This window comes from Eurosta solidaginis, chromosome 2 (genome assembly GCF_040869045.1).
Source record: "Eurosta solidaginis isolate ZX-2024a chromosome 2, ASM4086904v1, whole genome shotgun sequence".
In the NCBI taxonomy this organism is placed as follows: domain Eukaryota; kingdom Metazoa; phylum Arthropoda; class Insecta; order Diptera; family Tephritidae; genus Eurosta; species Eurosta solidaginis.
Window position 1 is genome coordinate 198669227 of NC_090320.1, and position 23417 is coordinate 198692643.

The 23417-nt window shown below is 41.4% G+C and overlaps 1 protein-coding gene across 1 annotated transcript in view; it reads left to right on the top strand.

The window, feature by feature from the left end:
* The window catches only part of ds (dachsous cadherin-related 1), a 609128-nt gene that overhangs the window by 506201 nt on the left and 79510 nt on the right, over positions 1-23417 (top strand). The window contains exon 8 of the mRNA XM_067766860.1: positions 14092-14594. Within this exon, the coding sequence (XP_067622961.1) occupies positions 14092-14594 (503 nt within the window). The remainder of the gene's footprint in view (positions 1-14091; positions 14595-23417) is intronic.

A 23417-nucleotide genomic window follows, 5' to 3' on the forward strand; every position in this document is an offset into this window, starting at 1 on the left:
GAATTCATTTAAAAATTCTATTATAGACAGAATTTACTAAATTTAAAAGTAAATTATCCTCCAGTTGCTCCCATCTATCCAAAATGGCACACTCTAGTTCGTTTGTGGAGCTATATTGGTGGTTTTCGGCAAAGACTTTACGGGCTAATAATCCCCATATATTCTGTTCCTATTTTTCTCTTCTTTTCGATCTGTTAAAAAAGGAGCAATCTTCAATTTTTGGCGGCAAATATTTATAGTTTCTTGGAGAACCCTCCATATTGTTGATTTGCTTACGCTTGTCCTCATGAGAGTCGCCAATTTTGAACAGCTCAGCGAGGAGTTGCTAGAGTTTGTTATTATTTTTGGCCTTTCGGGATCCGAAAGCTTCTGTTTTGGACCTCCAAATCTGTTGTTATCTTACTATGCTGTATTTAATAAAAAGTTGATCACAAGTTTGCGACTCCGATCAATTTTTTTTTTGCAGTTTCGCTCATTTTTTAAGTTTGTTCTTTCAAAACCAAAATTATGTCTCTTTCGTTTTCAGTTAATTTTGTTCCACGTGGCACTTTTATCACCGCTGGCTTAGATTTATACGTACAAAAAATATGAAGTTCGTTTAAAAGCTACTTTTCCTTTAGAGAGTAATTTTCGAACTGAGTGCTATAGTTATAAAACGATTTTATAAGCACAATGTAGGAATTGTTTTGCTTTTGTATAGCGGTCAATTCAATTCAGGAGATATATTCGCAAAATTGGTGGCTCAAATGAATGAGGATGAATAGCTGTACTTATCCATATATTTATTTTTATTTCTAAGAGTATCACCAAAACTTCTCACCAGTTAGTTCTCTGAAGAAAAATGTGTGCTCATAACTAATGAGGCGCAGTATATATACGAAATGCTCTTTATTAACAGCACTGCTATGGTTGTGGATCTTTACAACTAAAGCTGGAGACATTGGTGCTTTATCGGTAACCGTATCAGTTACCTTATAACAGCTGATTTGACCAATCTTATGGAAATCAATGCAATCGATTATTACTTACTTACTTACTTAATTGGCGCTTAACCGTCTAAACGGTTATGGCCGTCCAACAAGGCGCGCCAGTCGCTCCTTCGCTCCGCCAACCGGCGCCAATTGGTCACACCAAGGGAGTTTAAATCGTTTTCCACCTGGTCCTTCCAACGGAGTGGGGGCCGCCCTCTACCTCTGCTTCCATAGGCGGGTTCCGATAGAAACACTTTCCTGGCCGGAGCATCATCTTTCATTCGCATAACATGGCCTAGCCAGCGCAGCCGCTGCGTTTTAATTCGCTGGACTATGTTGATGTCTGCGTATAGCTCGTACAGCTCATCATTAAATCTTCTTCGGTACTCGCCATCGCCAACGCGTAGAGGTCCATAAATCTTTCGAAGAACTTTTCTCTCGAACACTCCCAAAGCCGCTTCATCTGCTGTTGTCATGGTCCATGCTTCTGCCCCATATAGCAGGACGGGTACGATAAGTGACTTGTAGAGTATGATTTTCGTTCGCCGAGAGAGGACTTTACTTTTCAATTGCCTACCTAGTCCAAAGTAGCATTTATTGGCAAGATTGATTCTTCGCTGGATTTCAGTGCTGATGTTGTTGCTAATGTTGATGCTGGTTCCCAAATAAACGAAGTCTTTTACTATTTCGAAATTATGGCTGCCAACAGTAGCGTGGTTGCCAAGGCGCATATGCGCTGACTCTTTGCTCGATGACAGCAGGTACTTCGTTTTGTCCTCATTCACCATCAAACCCATCTTTACCGCTTCTTTTTCCAGCTTGGAGTAAGCAGAACTAACAGCGCGGGTGTTTAGGCCGATGATATCAATGTCATCAGCATATGCCAGTAATTGCACGCTTTTATAGTATATTGTTCCAGTGCGGTTAAGTTCTGCAGCTAGTATAATTTTCTCCAGCATCAAATTAAAGAAATCGCACGAAAGGGGGTCACCCTGTCTGAAACCTCGTTTAGTTTCGAACGGCTCGGAGAGGTCCTTCCCAATTCTGACTGAGCTGATGGTGTTGCTCAACGTCATTTTGCACAGCCGTATAAGTTTTGCGGGGAAACCAAATTCAGACATAGCGGCATATAGGCAGCTCCTTTTCGTGCTGTCGAAGGCGGCTTTAAAATCGACGAAGAGGTGATGTGTGTCGATTCTCTTTTCACGGGTTTTTTCCAAGATTTGGCGCATTGTGAAAATCTGGTCGATGGTAGATTTACCAGGTCTGAAGCCGCACTGATAAGGTCCAATCAGCCGGTTCACGGTGGGCTTCAATCTTTCGCACAATACACTTGAAAGGACCTTATATGCGATATTAAGAAGGCTGATTCCACGATAGTTGGTGCATTTTGCAGTATCCCCCTTCTTGTGGACTGGGCAAAGAACACTTAGATTCCAACCGTCGGGCATGCTTTCGTCCGCCCATATTTTGTTAAGAAGCTGCTGCATGCGCCTTACCAACTCCTCGCCGCCGAACTTGAATAGCTCCGCAGGCAATCCATCAGCGCCCACGGCCTTGTTGTTTTTCAATCTGGTTATTGCTATTCTAACTTCGTCATAATCGGGCGGGGGGACATATATTCCATCATCATCGATTGCGGGATCGGGTTCTTCATCTCTGCGCGGTGAATTGCTGCCTCCATTTAGGAGAGCAGAGAAGTGTTCCCTCCATAATCTAAGCACTCTCTGGACATCAGTTACAAGGTCGCCGTTTTCATTCCTACAGGAGTTTGCCCCGGTCTTAAAACCTTCCGTCTGTCGCCGTATTTTTTGGTAGAATTTTCGGGCGTTATTCCTGGTGGCTAGCAGCTCAAGCTCCTCGCACTCACGCCTTTCTGCTTCTGCTTTTTTCTTCCTGAAAAGGCGTCTCGCTTCCCTTTTCAACTCACGATAGCGTTCACACACTCCTCTTGTCGCGCTCGCTTTTAACGTAGCCCTGTAGGCAGCGTCTTTTCTTTCGGTTGCAACGCGGCATTCTTCATCATACCAGTTGTTTTTTCGTGGCCGCCGGTAACCAATTTTTTCCTCGGCGGCAGTATGAAGTGCTTTGGAGATATGCTCCCACTGCTCCTGTATTCCTTCAGGATGAGTTGTGCCCTCAGAGAGCAGGTGTGAGAGTCGAGTTGCGAAATCATTGGCAGTCTGTTGTGATTGAAGCTTTTCGACGTCTAGCTTTCCTTGTGTTTTTTGTTCCTTGTTTTTAGCCGCGTTGAGGCGGGTGCGTATTTTGGCTGCAACGAGATAATGGTCCGAATCGATGTTAGGTCCTCGGATCGTTCGCACATCTAAAACACTGGAGGCATGCCGTCCGTCTATCACAACGTGATCGATCTGATTGCGAGTATTTCGATCAGGAGACAGCCATGTAGCTTGATGTATCTTTTTATGCATGAACCTCGTGCTTGATATGACCATGTTTCGAGCACCGGCAAAGTCAATCAGCCTCAGTCCGTTAGGAGAAGTTTCATTGTGTAGGCTGAACTTTCCGACTGTAGGGCCAAAAACACCTTCTTTGCCCACCCTGGCGTTAAAGTCGCCAAGCACGACTTTTATATCATGACGGGGGCAGCGCTCGTATGTGCGTTCTAATCGTTCATAAAAAGTGTCTTTCACCTCACCGTCTTTCTCCTCTGTCGGCGCATGGGCGCAGATGAATGATATATTAAAAAATTTTGCTTTTATTCGAATAGCGGCGAGACGCTCGTCCACAGGCGTGAACGCCAGCACTTGGCGACAAAGTCTCTCTCCCACCACGAATCCGACGCCGAAACTGCGCTTATTCGCATGGCCACTCCAATATATGTCACAATTTTTGATCTTCTTTCTTCCTTGCTTCGTCCAACGCATTTCTTGGATGGCGGTGATGTCAGATTTTGCTTTGACGAGGACATCAACCAGCCGGGCATCTGCACCAATCCCATTCAGGGAGCGGACGTTCCAGGTGCATGCCCTCAATTCATTGTCCTTCAAACGTTTGCCATGGTCGTCATCAATAGAGAGTGTATTTATCCGAGGCTTGTTGTTATATTTCATTGGAGTATGGTTTTACGTGACGGGTCCCAAGCCCAGCGCACAACCCGCTCAGCGGGTGCCGCTAAATTCGTAACCGTATCGTAGCCAACCAAATGGTTTTTGGTTTACCGTCGTAACGGTAAACCGCTGATTACGTTAGGGATACGACTACAGCGATACGACATACAGACCAATGACTCCCGCTTTACTTATAGCATGTTGAAATCAAATTGAATGACCATCACTTGGCCTGCGCCGCTTTATGCTCTCAGTTGCTTTGTTCGTACATTTCTTCCAGGGTTTAGAGTTTAAACTTTAGACTTTGCGCGAACTGTCTCCTCGATAAGTTTCTTATTAACTTCTCTCATCTGCTGTATCGCATATTCGCTGTTGTCTTATATGTATATGTGTGAGTAATGTCACCTGCACTTTTTGTTACTGCGTATAAGCGTGTGTAATTGCGTCTTCGCTGTAAGCTGCTGTGTTCATATGTGAGTAGCTATTTGCTATCCCATCTGCTTACATTGCTGTTGTTGCTGAGCAGAATTTATTTACTAAAGGCATAGTGAGGTGTCAGAACTACCAATATTTGCCACAATACCTTGTGCTGTATATATGGAGACCTAAATGAGCATATAAACAATAACTGTAAATCAAATAAAATGCGCAGATTTTTTAATCCATTTGATGATATAACAGCAAAATATTTGGAACCCGTTATACAAATATTCCTTAGAAAATAGTTTGCTTTCACACTAAACAGACAAAAATGTAGAGTACCGGGACCAAATAATTAGTCCCGCACCCATCTCTAATTCATCACAATATAATAAAAATATGTGCAGCAACAACATGCACAAAAAGATGACAACATACTCGATATTGTAGCTTTTTTTCTATACATACACGTGGTTAAAAAAGTGGTTTGAAAGTATATAGGTATGTACATATTTCAAAAGCTATCTCGTATGTATGATATTTCCAATTACTTTGTGCAGATAAAACTAGAACAGAGTCAGATTGGTACATAAAAGTTTATAGAATAGTAAATCAAATTGAAAATTAAGTAGATGACAAGTAAATCATTTGGCATGGCTTGTTGGAATGTGCTGCACAGTTGCATGCATTTATTCATAGATTTTCTAGTGTTTGAGGGTAGACCGCGGGGTAATCAAAACCCTTATTAAGCTTGCTTTAGTTAGCCGCCTTGAGCAAGCGCATGAAAGTATTTTCAATATAGTCTACAACTAATATCGTCGTCCCATCCTTTCTGAAGTAGATTGTTGTAGAGATTGGTTTTAAATGTGAAGTTTCGTTTGACTCGTATGCCACACATATCTAAATATATTTGAATAAAACATCCACCGAACTGTAGTAAATAAAATTGTTCACTACTTAGGAGTTTGGTGTATCGCTGATTCTCTACAAAGTGTATTCATGTCCTTCCTATCTTTCAACGCTCAATGGTGAAAAATTATAAATGTAATTCACAGTATCATAACAGGAAGCACTCATTTATATATTCCCTTCCCAACCGTTAAGTAATGAGGAGGTCATCTGATTTCAGAGAAGAAATACTAGTCAATAGGTCGTCATTTCCTTTTCGTAGTTTTTTCGAGTTTCTGATACTATAGATATCCTGGTTTTAAGTAATCTTTTATTTAATAGAAACGCATACCTTTCTACATCCTTTTAAAATTTCATAGAACATTTTAAAGAGCTAGATGAGAAATACGTCTTACGCTGTTTGTCCTCCAGCTCTGGTAAAATTGTAAAAATTTGGATTTCGTAGTACTAGCGTTTCTTCTCTTCTTCTAAGATTTCTCAACCTATTGCGTTTTGAAGAGAAATAATCTCAGAGAGATCCTCATTGGACTGTTTTCTTTATCCGGTCACTGACTAAAATGGGACTGAACACAGGTGGTCTTTCTTCGCTGCATTGCACCTCTTTCCTTTTAAATAAAAAGAGTTTATAGTTTAGGTTTTTTCTCCAAACGTTATAATTTTCGAAATTCACTTTACACAGCTTCTATTACTTTAATTATCATAATTAAATTTCAAAACTTCAGAAATAAACACATATGTATGTTTAAAAGAATTTAATATAAATGTTGTGTATATAACTATACAACTATTAGTACTTGACTAGCTGATTCGTGCATTGGTTGATGGTGATGGCCCCTCGTCGGTGTTGGCGCCTTCCAATTCGCCGCATACGGCTGCGCGTGAGGGTGGCGTGTGCCGCCGTTTAATTTGGTAATGTAGGCGGCTTAAACATCCTGTCCGCCCTGCAGGGAGGTGCTAGTAAGCACCTTCTGCAGTTGCTGTAGGGCGCGGATGGTAGTATCTAAGGCGCGACTCGTATTGCGCCGTTGGCATTGCGCCATTTGCAGGCCTTGAGGGGTGCGCGCGATCGTGCGCTTGACCGTCTTCGCGAGTTTGGGGGTTGCCGCTGTTTTATTGCAGGATGCGCCTTTTGGGCGCTGCAGGCGCAGGTCGGTGTCCTTTCTTTTTCCTTCTTCGCCTTGGGTTTCGGCTTGCGGGATGCTTGGGGGGTTTTCCGTCGAGGGGCTTTGCGCTGCCCACGTCGACCTTTTAGCCTTTCGTGCAGGAGGGTGTGATGTGCCAGGCCGCAAATTTTGCACGACCCTCGGGAGTCGCATTCTCCCGTGGTGTGCGTGAGTGCCAGACAATTTAAGCAGTAGCCCTGTGCCCTGGCCACTGTAGCACGCTGCGGTGACCGCATCGCCTTAAAATCCGGGCAGGTCCACAGCGCGTGGTAGCGATGGCAGAGCCGACACTGGAGGCAGTTATCGGTTTCTGCTGTGGGAGCCAGCGGGCATGCTGGTCGAGATGCCATGATGGTATCGTCCTGAAACTACAAGAGCAGACAGAGAAACGAGAAATAGTTGGATACAGCGGATGATAAACGTAAATTTAATTATACAGGGGAAACTTATATAAGTTAGAGCGCTGTGCTCGAAGAGTGCTCCATTGGAAGGAAGCACAGTTTAACTAAGGGGCGCATGACAAGCCCATTTTGGGTGCGAACCTCTACAACCCTAACGTGGTTGTCAGGGCCGAGGCGAACGTTCTCGATTCGTCCCAGACGCCACTCGGTGGGTGGGAGCGAATCTTCTTTAATTACGACGAGGCCGCCTGGTTGAGGATTTCGCTGGGGCGTTTGCCATTTATAGCGTTTCTGAAGGTCCTTCAGATAATCCTCTTTCCAGCGTCGACTGAATTGGTGATGAAGTGATTTGAGCTTTCCCCATCGATTTATCCAGGAGAGGTCTTCCGCGTTTGGCTCAGGAATGGCTAGTAGCGGTGCACCTCGGAGGAAGTGACCCGGAGTGAGCGCTGTGAAGTCAGCTGGGTCCTGGAATAGTGAGGTTATAGGCCTCGAATTGAGAACTGCTTCAATACGCACCAACAGCGTCGTTAATTCTTCGAAAGTAAACTTGTGGGATGCAGCGGTTTTTTTGAAGTGGGTTTTAAAACTTTTTACTGCGGATTCCCACAAGCCGCCCATATGAGGGGCACTGGGTGGAATATACTGCCAGTTTATTCCCTGGGGGGCATATTTCTGCACAATGTCCGCGGAGCATTCGTTAAGAAATTTAACGAACTCACGTTCGAGTGCACGTTGAGCGCCAGTGAACGTTTTACCATTGTCGCTCATCATTTTTGAGGGATAACCTCGTCTGCCAACGAATCGGGCGAATGCTGCTCGAAAAGCTTCGGTGGTAAGGTTCGAGCATAGCTCCAGGTGTACTGCCTTTGTGGAAAAACAGACGAATACAGCCACGTACCCTTTTATGATAGTGGTCGACCTCAGAACCGATGCTTTTATTTGGAATGGACCTGCAAAGTCTACTCCTGTGGTGGAAAAGCGGAGCGAGAAATTGCAGCGCTCAGGTGGTAGCGGTGCCATTATTTGCGTGCGCGTTTTCTGTTTGAAAAGCGTGCATGATTTGCACTGAAAAATGCATTTCTTTATAAGTGGCTTTAGTTTTGGTACGTATATTCTTGCCTCACCATTTGGAGCATTAACCGCATTTCTGCATGAAGAAGCAGGCGATGTAAAAACTCTAGATACAACTGGCAGAGCCTTGAATCCGGAGGAAGGATTACTGGATGCTTCTCGTTGTATTGCATTGTAGAATGTTCCAATCTTCCACCGATACGTAGGAGTCCGTATCCATCAATAAATGGATCAAGAGCCAGAAGGAAACTATTTTTGCTTATTGGCATTTTGTTTTGTAAGGCGTTCTTTTCCGCCCCGAAATGGCGAGATTGTGCCATTGCTACAAGCCGCGTTTTCACATGTTGCAACTCTTTGTATGTCAGATGGGGATTATGTGTTGTTGCCACCGATTTGGATTTGTTGCAGGCATTGTTCGCAAAGCGGAAAACGTATGCAATCACACGGAGAGCTCAAGAGTATGAGGAGAATCGTTGAAGAATATCGTCCTATTCCTCGAGTGCGTGATATGCTTCGACCTTGCGTTTCTCGGGTGGAGAAGCGCTACCTGCTTTCGGCTTTGGCCATGCTGAAATGTGGCAAGAAAGCCATTGTGGTCCGTGCCACCAAAGTGAAGAGCCTATCAAATCATGCGGCTAGCAACCACGTGTGCCAAGATCAGCAGGGTTGTCTTGGCTAGATACATAGCGCCAGGTGCCGCTGGAAGATATTCTCGAATTTGAGAGGTACGGTTGGCCACATAAGTTTTCTAGGTCGATGGAGATTTTTCTATCCAGGCTAGTACAATCTCAGAATCTGACCATAAGAATGTGTTGCATGCTTGTAAGTCGAGCTGTTTTCGAACAGTTGAAGCCAGTTTTGCGAGTAGGACTGCACCACATAGGTCTAATCGGGGTAAGCTTACAGTTTTTATGGGGGCAACTTTGCCTTTCGCAACCAAAAGAGAAGATTTTATTCGGTTGCCCACATGTGTACGGATGTAAATCGCTGCGCAAAATGCTTTTTCCGAAGCATCACAGAACCCGTGGATTTGGGTGTCTTGCCCTGGAACGACATTAACCCATCGAGGTATTTCAATGTGGCAAATGGCTGGCAGATTTTCTGCGAAATGTTGCCATTTTGATAATGTTGCGGGCTTGGCACTTTCATCCCAATCGCTGCCATCCAGCCAGATTTCTTGGAGAAGCATCTTGGCTTGGATCATAACTGGCGACAGCCATCCTGCTGGGTCAAAAAGTTTTACAACAGAGGATAAAATTTGTCGCTTTGTGACCGAATTTTGGGTGTGTTCTGGCAGAATGGTGTATAAAAATTTGTCCGTGAGCGCGTTCCATCGAATGCCAAGAGTTTTGGTATTGGAAGTGCTCTCAAATTTCAAGAAGTTGGAGTCTAGAAGATCCTCCTTCGGAAACTGTTCTAATATGGCCGGGTGATTAGCAGTTAATTTCTTTATTATGAAACCAGCTGATTTTAGGGCGTTTATCACTTGAACGAGTGATTCAGTGGCGTTATCGATGGTATGACTTCCGGATAGGATGTCGTCGACATACGTTTGCGTCTTGAGAATTGGTGCAGCCAACGGGAATGTCGCTTTCGTGTCATCGGATAGTTGATGCAACGTAAGAATAGCGAGATATGGTGCACAATTGACGCCGAATGTAACCGTTTTCAGATTGAAATCGCTAACAATGGGGTTGGCCGATTTGCGAAATAGAATTCGCTGAAAATCTTTGGCGTCCTCGTGTATAAGGATCTGACGGTACATTTTTTCAATGTCTCCATTGAACACATACTTATGCATACGCCACTGTAGAATTAGTAGCATGAGATCTGGTTGGAGAGTTGGACCAATGTATAGCACGTCATTCAGGGATTTTCCTGACCCAGATTTTTTAGAGGCGTTGAAAACCACACGAACTTTGGTGGTGACCTTATCTGGTTTGACTACCGCATGATGTGGCAAGTAAAATGAGAAGACCTTGCCATTCGAAATTATTTCGCATGGGTCGGCAGATTCCATGTGATCAAGGTCGAGATATTCTTGCAACACGTTGTTGTACATTGTACCTAACTCCGCCTTTTTCTTAAGCGATCGCTCCATGCTGAAAAACTGCTGCAGAGCAGCCGGGCGAGATTTGCCGAGGCAGAGTTTTTCAGGAAACTCTTCCTTGTATCGACCGTTTGGTGCACGTGTCGTGGTTGTTGCGTGCTCACACGCTTGATCCTCGGGGGCTATCTGTGGAGGTTGTGGAATTTCCTCCTCTTCCCAAAATTTTCTCAGTTGAGAACTGAGTGTCTCGTTTGACGCTTGGACTTGCGTCGAGAATGACACAACATTTTCAGTTATTATACCACTGAGAATCCAACCAAAAATGGTTTGTTGCGCAAGTATGCTACCGCACACCTTTTTTATATCTTCCAGCAGAATTTTTGGAAGTATGTCGCTGCCAATGACCATGTCAGTCTGACCCGGTATGTGGCAACTGGGATCAGCGAGCTCAAGGAGTTTGAACTGCTGCCAGATTTTGCGACTAATGGTGGATGTTGGCAAATTTTTTGTCAGTTGCGGCAACACAATGGCATGCGCCTTCACCCTATGTCCATGGCTCTTCGCAGCCATCTTTGGCCAGCCCTAAAAATTATAAACTAAAATTATAAATTTAAATCGAATTATCGCTCGTTTCAAAAATTAAGTAAAAATTTAAAACAAAAACATGCAACAAATTGAAAACTGAGTGAAGGAAGTGCTGGAGAAAATATATACACATATATACAATTTGAGTGCTCAAAAAACTTAAATAATCAAAACAAAGTTTGAAATAATTTAAAGGAAAACAAATTCTGAAAGTTTTTAGAGGAAATAAAACCAAAAACTTAACATAAAAGTGAAATAATGGGTGTTTAAAAATAAATTTACCTATATACAAAACATACAAAAAAAAAAAATATATATACATAAATTGAGTGGAAAAACAAAAAAATTGGAAGAAGCAAAAAAAACTAATGAATAAAAAAAAAAAAACTTTGGAAGACCAAACATACCCCAAATAGAAAATTGAACAAGTTCTAAAACTTGCGAAAAAGTTTTAAATTAAAACAAAACAAAAAAAAATTAAAAAAAAAACAAATAGCAACAAAAAAATTCGTTTTTGGTGCACGGCTGCATTTTAAAAAAGAGAAAAAACTGAAAAATTTTGGGGAGCACTTATTCAAGTGCCGGTTTTGGAAAAATCAAAAAAATCAAAATTAAAGGAAAGGAGGCGTCGTATCCGAAAACTTCAAATAAAAAAATTATCTTTCCATTCGACTGAATAAAAAATTTTGCGAAAACGTAACTGTAATTCAAAATATGTTAACAATTTAATTCGCGTAACTGAACCAAAATTCGGCAGGTATTTAACCTGAAGACTAGAAAAACACATACTCTTTACGAATGTCGCAGCAGAAAAGCAGTGGTTTGCTGCATTTGCTGGAAAATTATATATTTAGGTCCGGTCAGTATATCACGTGCAAAGGATGGTTGTTCTGAGCTAGATCCCAGAGTGAGTCAAACCCGTTTCCAGCTCACACGGCCGCCCTCATCGATATTAATCCTTTCTCCTGTTTATCCAGCCCCTTTTCAATAGCAGTGCATGATAAGGTCAGGAAAATAGACCTCTAGTGCATGTGGCCATGCGCATCGATTTCCGACAGAATATATACATTTTTTCGATCTGCACAGTGCAGTTCCTGTCTCAGGCAAGCCACTTTCGTTATGTTATGGACTCAGCAATATAACTCCCCCGAAGAGTGCTTCTGACAAGCGGCTATCTCGCCAGCCATTACAAATCTTGAAATCGTAAGCATCTACATCCCCTTGTTACATACTTCTCTAGTGGCTACCGCTCTAATATAAGTGCTCTACTCACCGTCGAAAATCGCAAAATTTAAAACGTTTTAAGGAGCCTTCACGAACTGTGCCATTCCAACCTGCAGCAGATAGCTGGGGAGAGATGTTGGTGGAACAAAAACCAAAGCAGGACGTTCCTGCACTGTAAACAAAAACGAGACCACGCATGTGGAAATTCCTATAGCTAGGCAAACATTTCAAAATTCGTCAAAGGACTAATCAATTGCGTTGGTTGGCAGCCGATGCTAACCCTAGCATCCGACAACTTGACAATATTCCTCTCGCTGTACTGGTAGGCGGATTTATTACATCTGACGCAAAGCAATGTGAGAGCTCTTTCTGCCGGCAGTACGCAACGCTTGTCGCGGTTAGCAAACATAGACGACATACAAAAAGAAGCGCATATAAACATAACTCCCAGTACTATCACCGCCAAAAAGGTTGGAGAAGCCACCAAGCATGATCAACTATTAAAACCAGTAGGTCGAAACGGGTTTGGCATGCCAGAACCAAGGATAATAATATCGTCCGATGTCCCTCTTGTCGTCAGTAGCCAAGACACTCTAACTCGTTCTGCTCTCTGATTTCTTGCAAGCTTCTATCTATCGATGAGTTGGCAAAGGTACGCCCTCCTCGGTGAATCAACTGCAGACGTACTAATCCGTTTAGCAGAAATCAAACGGATACAGGAGCTGAATATAATCCATCAAACAGGAAAGACGTGAATAGAAGCGCGAGGCTTCAATATTCCTCATATACAAATCCTACGACGCACGATGCTGCTCACATCTCTGAAGGGACAAGACTTAAGGCTCACAACGGGCTTTCCAACTGGACGCTGCCTTTTGGAATCACATGCTTAAAAGTAAGGCCTCGTCAATAAAAGCAGATGTAGGAAGGGCTAACTGCTAGAAGAAACGATAAAAAGGTATTCACGTCTTGTGCTAGCGTGGTCAGGACTCCAGCTACTAGGGAGTTGCCAAATCTCAAGCCAGCAATTAAGCTATGTAGGTCCTAAAAAATGTCTAGTATTTGCCAAGAAGACTGAGTTATTCTGTTACAAAAGTGTTGCGGCTTTTCTATTTGGCTGTCAAATCAATTCTGGTAACGCTATGGACACATTCAATCTAGGTAAGGCGTTTATTGACCGGTCAGTTCAACCTAACCGAACGCTCTGGTAGCATGAAATTTTAAGATGGCTGCCTGTCAAAAAGTACACACTGTCGTATACCTATACCGTGATGTAGATACCTGAAACCCCGTAATATGGAACACCCTTTATTCATGTTTCTTCCAATAATAACGCTTAACTAAAATTCCATAGTCACAACTATTATGTTATGGTTAAGTAGGAACACTTACATATCCGTACATCCATATGTATATAATACATAAGAAAGTTCTTTAAGATTACTTATATATTTTACTTTTGTTAATGCTGACATTGTATAACCCATTAATCATTTCTATGACGGGGAGTGGCGACCTAAATCTGAAAGTCAAAGCATTTAGTTCGATACGTCGCATTGAATGCATTTGAACCTTCTTACTGAAGAAAAAGACACTCCAGCTACTAGCAGAATGACCGCTCAATAATTACAACCATGCTGTCTTTGCTGCCCACCCGTTTGTAGACTGGATATCGAATTTTCATTCAGTGCAATGCTCGCTTAATTTGCCCAGTTTCCGCTTGATTGAATAGTCTGGCAAACTAACTGGGCAGTTGGTATTTGATTCAATTTGATTTTACCAAAAAAAAAAGTACTAAAACAAAAATATTTAACCCATCAAGTTTCGATAGCAAGACATGAACAATGCTGGGAAATGGGTGTGTGGCGTGAGGAGGAGAAAGCATGATTTACGCGATCTGACATAGAATCAGCGAATGCAGAATAAATCATAAGACGTCCGCCGGCATTTTTATCTGTGCCTAATTGAAAAGGCACTTCTTTCTCAGCAGTTAAAATGCGCTATTTAAGGATTTTTACTTTTGCAACAAAATTTCACTTTGTCAAGTAAATAGAAATAAAATAAAAATGTTAATGTTTGTTTATATATTCTAATATTCATTTCGTTTCTTAAGCTTCGCATACACACACACACAAGCATTTATACAGTTATCTGCTTTTATTTTGAATAAATTAAAATTAATTTCCTTTTGTATTTTCAATTTTGTTTTTTGTTTTCTTACAGGCGAAATCACCACCCGCGAACCGCTCGATCGAGAGTTGCGCGCTGTTTACGATCTAGTTGCTGAGGCACGCGATCAAGGTACCCCCTACCGCAGTGCGCGCGTACCCGTCAAAGTACACATCACCGATGTCAACGACAATGCGCCGGACATTGTTGATCCACAAGAGGATGTGGTCAGCGTACGCGAAGAACAACCGCCCGGCACTGAGGTTGTGCGCATTCGTGCTGTTGATCGTGATAACGGCCAGAATGCGTCGATCACCTACTCGATATTGAAAGGTCGTGATTCGGATGGTTACGGTTTGTTTAGTATTGATACAGCGACGGGTGTAATTCGCACACGAGTCGTGCTGGATCATGAAGATCGAAGTATTTATCGTTTGGCGGTAGCGGCTACAGACGGTGGCAATCCACCAAAACAGTCGATACGTTTGTTGCGCGTTGAGGTGTTGGATTTGAATGACAATCGACCGACGTTTACCAGTTCCAGCTTAGTGTTTCGGGTAAGTGTAGAGAAAGAAAAAAAAATAGAGAGTAAAAAAAAGTTGCAAATTTTTGCATTTCCGAATTTGTCAGTAAAAATTGCAGAGGTACACAAACTTTTTTGAGACTAACATATTTAGGCATTGGTAGAATTTTCAGACATAAGAAATGATTGTTTAAATTTTTGCGGAACAGTTTTTTTTTGTTCAAAATATGTTGGTTAGAAGTGCATGCAATGGGTTATGTAATTCATCACCTACGTGTAGTGGTAGTGTGTTCCGCCTACCACATCGAAGGTCCTGGGTTCAACCCCTAGACAAAGGTATACCAAAAACTTAGAAAACAGTTTTTTTTTCAATTAGAATGTTATAAAATAACTCCATCCTCTGGGAAAATACTAGAAGCTTTCTAGTATGTATGCCTCTTGCTGCTTCTACATTTGATTTCTGTGCCACTCCTTATAGCTGCAGTCTTAGCTTATCAAGCCCAGGGCATGAGCACAAAACGTGCTCAACCTAAACTTCCTACTTCTGCAATCACTGACAAGGCCTAATTTCAAAGTATGTGACACCAGAAGGCAGTGTCACAATACTTATCATGGGCGGGCCCGCAGTCCAATCCTTCCAATGATAAGAGTAAATCTGTTAGTCTAATACTACGTTTCCACCAAACCCAAACTCCGTGTTTGCCAGTTTCGTAAGACTGGTAAAACATGTCTAAAAATATCGTGAAAGCTACCAAAAAACGCGTTTTAACTTCGGTATCAATAATGCGAAAGCAAAAATCAAAAGTTGCATTTCTACTAAGAGATATTTTGCATAAAAGAGTTGGGAAACACGGAGTTTGGGTTTGGTGGAAACGTAGCATAAGGTAGTAAGACCTGCACATCATCTTTGACACTTTGCAGCCCCGCGCTTGGTTCCCGGCCTGTCCCGCTGGGTCCATTATGTGCAACTTTTGCATTCTTGAAGCTCGCCAAATCTGACAGCAACGTCTACGGTAGAAACTTTAAGCGATGCGCACTGCTTAGATAGGTTATCCGCTTTTTCATTTCCAGCCACTCGCATATGCGTAGGGACCCAATATCGATGTATATTTCCCCCTACTCTAATTCTTTCCAGGGATTGACAACACTCTTACACACTTCTAACCGTTGTGTTATGAGAAATTAAAGCTTTAATTGCTGCTTGGCTGTCAAAGTAAAAATTTACGCGGCTGCAGTTTAAGTTATTTTCCTTCAGTGTTTCTGCTGTTTTGGTCATGGCTATCAGTAGCGTTTTTGTGTGGATCAGCAAAGTACACTTCAGACCCTACTACTTCCATCATTTTGGAACCATCGGTATACACGTGGATCGCATCGTCTGTCATTTGAGCACCCTCTCTCTATCCTTCCACCTCTATTGTGGCTCAAAGGGGCCAATCGATGCACGGGTAGTGAACTAGTATGTTCGTACAATGTTTGAAAACTCTATATTCCTATGACCGAATGGTCCGCGCTCAAGCTGCCCCGGGGAATAGAGTCTTATTGTAGGCGCTGGGGTTGTTTTTAGGGCTCCTATTATGCTAACCATTGATAGCCTATGAGGTATGCTCTTTTTAAGTGGCCGTCCATCATACAAAAATTTAATAGTATAGGATAAGCTCTGTAAATATCCAATGACAGAGAAAGAGGACGATAGACCCCACGTACACATCAGCATTAGTTTACATGAATAAAGTGACGTTGCGCTTTCACGACAACTTATTGTCTAGAGTGATTCCAAGATATTTGGCACAAGGTTTCTAACCTCCTAGGTTAAAAAAGGCCACAGTCATCTTCTCCGCATAGGCGCTTAATCTGTAACTGTTCGAAGCCACTTGCTGTACACTTATGACAAGGGCAGCGTCATCTGCGTGCGCCGTAGATTTGATGAATCCCACGTTGAACCACCTGAGCACCTGTTTGATGACCGCAGCATAGGTAACAATACCCCTGTCCGCCGAATTTGTGGCCTCATACAGGCGCCACTGCGAAGTAATCTTCCTGCAATTAAGCATGCAACGGATACATCTGGCTAGGGCTGGCGGCAGTTCAATGTACTGTTTAGAGCAGGGCTCTTCAAAATTGAAAGTGCGCCTGTATTAGTGAGAGCGCAATCGTCGCGATGATCGTGCGGGTGAATTGATTTTCATTTATTCGCTTACCAGAAAGCAACGAGCTAACAGCAAACGCTGTTATTTATTTGAATAAACTGAATTATTCATACAAATTTTTTTATACCGATCAGCCGATACCTATCACTGATGTTGCTACGCCAAGTGCCAAGCGGCGACTAACTCAATTAACGACGACAGAGCGGATCATATGCGTGTGAATAAAGCTGGAGACATTGGTGCTTTATCGGTAACCGTATCGGTAACCTTTTAACAGCTGATTCGACCAACCTTATGATAATTAATGCAATCGATTATTGGTGCCGCTAAGGTCGTAACCGTATCGTAGCCAACCAATTGGGTTTTGGTTTACCGTCGTAACGATAAACAGCTGATTACGTTAGGGATACGACTACAGCGATACGACAAACGTCACCAATGACTCCAGCTTAAAGAGGGCACAATTGTGCTATGAAATGAAGAGCCCTGGTTTAGAGACACTATTGATAGCTTCGGATATTTCTAAGAAAACTCCTGAGGAGTACTCCTTATATTCCAAAACTTTCTCTATGTTTATAACCACCCTCTACAGTGTTATCTTTAGTAGTGTACGCCTGTTGTGTTTTGCAGAACAGTTTTTCATCCAGGTTGGACTTTAGCTGCACATCTATCTGCCTCTCAATGGTTTTGAGTAGAAGTGATGGTAGGCTAATGGGTCTGCAGTCTTTGTGATACATTTGACTGATCTTTACCACCTTTGGTAGGAAAACGACAGAGAGAGTTGGGTACATGATTAGGTCTTGTGGACCCGTCGAATATTGTTTTAAGCCATTCAACGTTCGCTCTACTAGGGATAGATATGAAGAGTTCAGCCGTATGAATAAAGAGGCATGATAAGTTCCTCAGAAACATCTATAAAAATGTATCGGACTATTATGCCAGAGACTGCTTGGTGAACCTCGTTCTTAAAGACAAATACCCTAAACTCGTAGTTGAGGAAAGCGAACTACCGAGGGAGACGCACGTCACTCTATCTTAACTTCGATCTGGATACTTTAAATTTTAAGGTTAAAGGTTAAACTTTTACTTATCCTAGAATCGACCCCGACATATGCAATGTATTTCGCGCTTGTATTGTGCCCCATGTGACTTCAACCCTCTTTTCAATTGCAATGTAGAACCAACGTCTCTAACACTTTGATCTCGCTGCCCCAACCCTGTTGAAAATGCACTTTTCTCGAACTCCCGTTAGAGGTCATCGACAGTTAGTTAGTGGTCGGAGTTATGTGATGGGGCGAAACACTGCTACAACACCAACAGTAAATGTAACTTTACCAGCAACGCCACTTGAGTTAACCAACTAATAAATGCCGCGTTTATAAACCTTTTCCAATATAGTTTGTGAACACCTGACCTCATTTGCCTACTGCAAAGCTTTTACACTGCAGCTAGTAACCCAGTGATTTTAACTCTGCCGTCCTCTTCCATATAAATGACATACAACATACATAGTTGCTAATGCAAGTTCTTGGAAAACTCTCAGCGATATTTCACGCCTTTACCTTTCCAAGTCCTACTTCTATGCATACGTAAATCACATTCATACACACACTCAAACATATACTTTATGTGTGTGATTCATCGTATAACACAAAAGACGTTTTGCAAAATAGACAGTCGGCAAAGTTAAATTTTAGTCATCCTTAAAGACTTTTAGGTTCGTTTAGATAAATTCGTGATCTGGTAGTTTGTTGATTTTTTTTGGGAAATTTTCTCTTCATTTTTGTTGTTGTTTTCAATAAGTGTTGCTACTTTTCCGCCTTTGTTATTACGCTTGTAAAACTGACAATGAACGGCGTTGTTTGTAAGGTTTGCCTCTGCTAGCAAACAAATATCCCCGTCATACTACAATGAGCTGCTCTGCTGTTCCATCACCCACTCTTTTGTCCAGTTAACAAGTTTCAGAAGTTTCACCTTGTGAAGGTGTGTAAGTGTCGTTACTATTTAACGGCTTCTCAAGAACCACGTTATTTTTATATATAAATCTCATAACGTTAAACCTCTCTTGGGCGAACACTCACTCACAAAAGTTTTTTTCGCCCAAGAAAGATCGATCAAGGGAGTGGGTAGCTATTTAAAATTTTTTAAATTATTTAATAGATGTTGCACTCCAAACCTTCTATTTTAAAGACAAATTTTTATATGACATTGCTCCACGGGATGGTTTATGGTATACTGTACCAATCGGGTAATACGTAGACTTTACAAGCTGGTAGTGTCTTTCAAGCAGAAGTGGAAGCCGTGACCAAAGCAGCAAAAATACTGAAAGAAAACTGCACAAACTGGAGTCGCCTGAGCTTTAGTACTGACAACAAGACATTAATTAAAACGATAATAACTCAAAACAGCAAGAAGTGTGTTGGATTGTGAAGAAGTATTTGGTAACATGGAGAAGCTTACAATCACTATATGGCTCCGGTCATAAGGGCCATAGACGGTTATGAAAAGGCGGATGAACTAGGAAAGCAGGCAGCACCCGGACATGATCAACCAAGCAAACTTATACTGCGAGGTGTCAAAACTCATGTGAAAGCAAATTTTCAGGTCTAGAAGCAGCTAGAGGGTATGCCTTTGAAACGTATAGCATTTTCAAAGAGAGCGCAGTTAATGTGCTATAAAGGACATTGTTCTTTAGGTGATCTATCAGCTTGGTCATCGAATAAGCTTCTGGTAATACTATGGACACATTTGTTTAATGTGAGCTCCTTGCTAACCGGTCAGTTCAACCTAATTCAACCCATCTGAAAATTTATCTAACGAAAATTTCGTTTTAGGCGCAGCACACTATGACACTTCTTAAACTTGAGTATTTATTTAAAGTTAAATTCGTTAATTCGATGAGCGCCTTATTTTATTTGGCAAATGCACATATCGGCAACCAGTACGACGTTTGTCAAGAAGTTCGCATCCGTCCAATAGAGGCTTTTGATTGATTTGTTATGAACACAGGTTTCAGTGTCTGCCGAAAAGATGTTCCTGTCCGTTCAGTAGAGGTTTTTCATCCCAAGTTATAGCAAATAACTATCAGCGTCCGGCCAAGTTAGTGTCCTCTTAGCGGAGGGAAATTCGTTCTAAACATTTTACCTAAAACTGGGTGCATAAAAATTTCGAAGGTACCTCTCTAATCGAGTTGTCTATTAGGAGAGGTTTCTCTGTATATACTTCTATGTTGTTGTTGCCATTTTGTATGTGACGATGATTTGTAGCGTCACGTGACAAAAGTTGAAAACACGACTTGCTTACAATATAAAAAATAAAATTAAATATGTAGTACCTATTGTGTGTCTGTTATGTTGTACTGAATTGTTAAACAAATGACGTAAAGTAGCAATGAAGAATTGCGGCATTGAAATATCTGTGATAGCGCATTGCTTGTTGTTGTATTGTTTGTTGTTCTGTTCTCAAAAGAACACTTACACATTTTATTTGCTAGATATTTTATTTCATTTTACTGACACTTTTGTGTATGATTTTTTGTGTTCAAACATATTTACATATCTATGTTTGTCGCATTGTTTGTATGCGTGCTGAAGTTCATTATTAAAGCGTGGGAGCAAACGTCGAGATTTATTCATTCCAAAATATTCGTATCCGTACAAAGCCATATAAGCAGTCAGTATAAATGAGTTACAGTAGGATAGTTTTAAAAGACTCGATGTTTCAAATATAGGAAATTTTCATATACATTTAGTTCTTGATTGATAAAAACGGGACAAGAGTTGGCTCTTCCGATCTCAGATAAAGAACTTTTGCAAATACTTAATCCCAATCCCCCCAATCGATGTGCCAGATGGTATATTCCCTGTCATAATATAAATATCGAGAAGAGCGCTCGTTGAATGGCTTTAAATAATATTCATAAGGTAAATAAGACTAAATCATGTACCGCACTCTTGGAGAATTGTTCCTACCAAAGACTACAAGCCCATTAGTTTAAAATTATTTTTGCTCAAAACCTTTGAGGGGCTGATGGATGTGTATGTAGAGTCCAACATGGGTGAAAAACTGCGCTCCACAATATAACACGCGTACATGCACTGCATAGGGTGATTACAAATATAGAGAAAGCCCTGGAATATAAGACATTTTTCTTAGAAGTCTTCTTAGGCATTTCCAGGGATTTCAATAACACATCAAAACAGCGAGAGTGGAGAAGGCATCGACGGCACTTTAGGGGTTGTTAAGCGCAATAAAAGGCTTTATAGCTTCAGAGTTTCCACAACCCAATTGTCAACCTCACCTATGCACGGGAAATCCTGTTACAAATATAAATGTATCATACACATATTCGGCAGGCCTTTCTGTATATTTCACCAATAGGCCTGGTGGCGAAGAACATAGCGTTAAAACAACTGCAACGAGACTCAATGATAGAGGTGGAAGGTTGGCGCAAGGGCGCTCAAATGGCAGACGAGGTGATAAACGTGTACACGGAAAAAATACGACCTCGTTTTTTGACAATTTAAGTCACCAAAATTCTGATAGTTAAACAATTAAAACCCAATGTTCAGCCTATCGGCCTTCCACTGTTACTTGGACTAAGTACGTGGCACAAAAAATTACTTAATGTTGAACGCAGCAGACCAAGTGTTAAGGCTCCATTACTGATACTTAGCATAGACTTGACTTGACTTGGCGTAAACTTGGCAACTTAGCCACGATTATACTCCACTTAGCGCATACAATCTGGCATCATAATCAATAAATGTCAATTTGTATGACAAAAAGTCAAAATGAAATGGAAACAAACAAATGGCATCTCAAAATATAAACGTCACTTAGAACTTACATAGAAAATCAAAATTCAACAGACTTCTAAGTCAAGTTAAGTGTTGCTAAGTTTTGAGTAATCAGTAACATGCAATGTTCATTGAACAGATCTGTAAGTGACAGTTCTCCAGTCAAGTCAAGTCTATGCTAAAGCCCCCATTACTGATACTTAGCATAGACTTGACTTGACTTGGCGTAAACTTGGCAACTTAGCCACGATTATACTCCACTTGGCGCATAAAATCTGGCATCATAATCAGCGTTGAAATTTATTTTTAAATAAATGTCAATTTGTATGACAAAATGTCAAAATGAAATGGAAACAAACAAATGGCATCTCAAAATGTAAACGTCACTTAGAACTTACATAGAAAATCAAAATTCAACAGACTTCTAAGTCAAGTTAAGTTTTGAGTAATCAGTAACATGCAATGTTCATTTAACAGAACTGTAAGTGACAGTTCGCAAGCCAAGTCAAGTCTATGCTAAGTATCATTAATGGAGCCTTAAGTATCAGTAATGGAGCCTTTAGTCAGTCATGATTATTACATTCTTGTTATTGTCACTTTGACATTTTTTTTTTCACATCCCTGCTTGTTACATTTGTAATTTTCTTTTTTCACACTCCTTCAGCTTATTTTTTTAAAACCCCGCACATTTTTGGGCTTAAAACGATTTTACTGTTCCATTTCTTACATATGAATGCATAATTGCATGTGATTGTGTGTTTCGCTTGTCAAAGTACAAAAATACAAAACTTTGCTGTCATTTGGCACAATTTAAAACAGCAATCATTTGTGGCCGTCGTCGTAACAACACAAATGACAACAAAAACCGCTTCACACTAAACATTTTCATCACGTTCGAAACGCACGTGTTTTGCATACCTTAAAGCGTTCTTGCGCCCGCAAACAACAACAACAACATATATGTGCTCTGCCTCACATCCATGCATAAGCTAAACAGTGTTGCTTGTATACGCACTTAAAGCTGGAGTCATTGGTGACGTTTGTCGTATCGCTGTAGTCGTATCCCTAACGTAATCAGCTGTTTATCGTTACGACGGTAAACCAAAACCCAATTGGTTGGCTACGATACGGTTACGACCTTAGCGGCACCAATAATCGATTGCATTGATTCTCATAAGGTTGGTCGAATCAGCTGTTAAAAGGTTACCGATACGGTTACCGATAAAGCACCAATGTCTCCAGCTTAAAGCGGAATCTTACACAGTTAAGTGCAATGCGCGCGACTCACGTAACGCTCTGGCACTGGAGCACTAGATGAAAAAAAAATCTTCTTGAATGCGATTGTGTGTATAAGTATGTGACTGCAGTTCACGTGCATCTGCATGTATGTACATATACTTATGTGTAGTTATTTTTGCGACACCCCGAAACATACGCTTTGACATGCATTTAATTGGGTTTGAAAAGTTACTTTTCTTACTACGTGTAATCCCCTTCCTCCTTAACCTTCGCCCATTTACCATTAATCTTTAAGCTTTTTGCCGCTTTGTTGTTTTTTCACTTGATCATTCGCGCAGTCGCTATTAAAATTGACGAATTTCGGTGATCTCGAGTGTATTTCTAAAATTAATTTGAACGCATCTCTTTCAATCCGACTGCAGCCCTTTGTTTAAGTGCAAATGATGATAGCTGCTTATTTTGTTAAAACACGTTAACTGTCTAGGCTTAAAACAGAAATAAGGGAAAACGATATGGGAATCTTGCTGAATAATATTTCTTGTAGTTATAACTGCTCAAGTCAGGCGACGATCTAGGCAATAATCTCACAGTACTTCATCAAGAAGCGCCCTGTAATGCAAAAAAGCATTTGAGACAATTGCTTAGGTGGGCCCATTCATCTAACGAAAACGC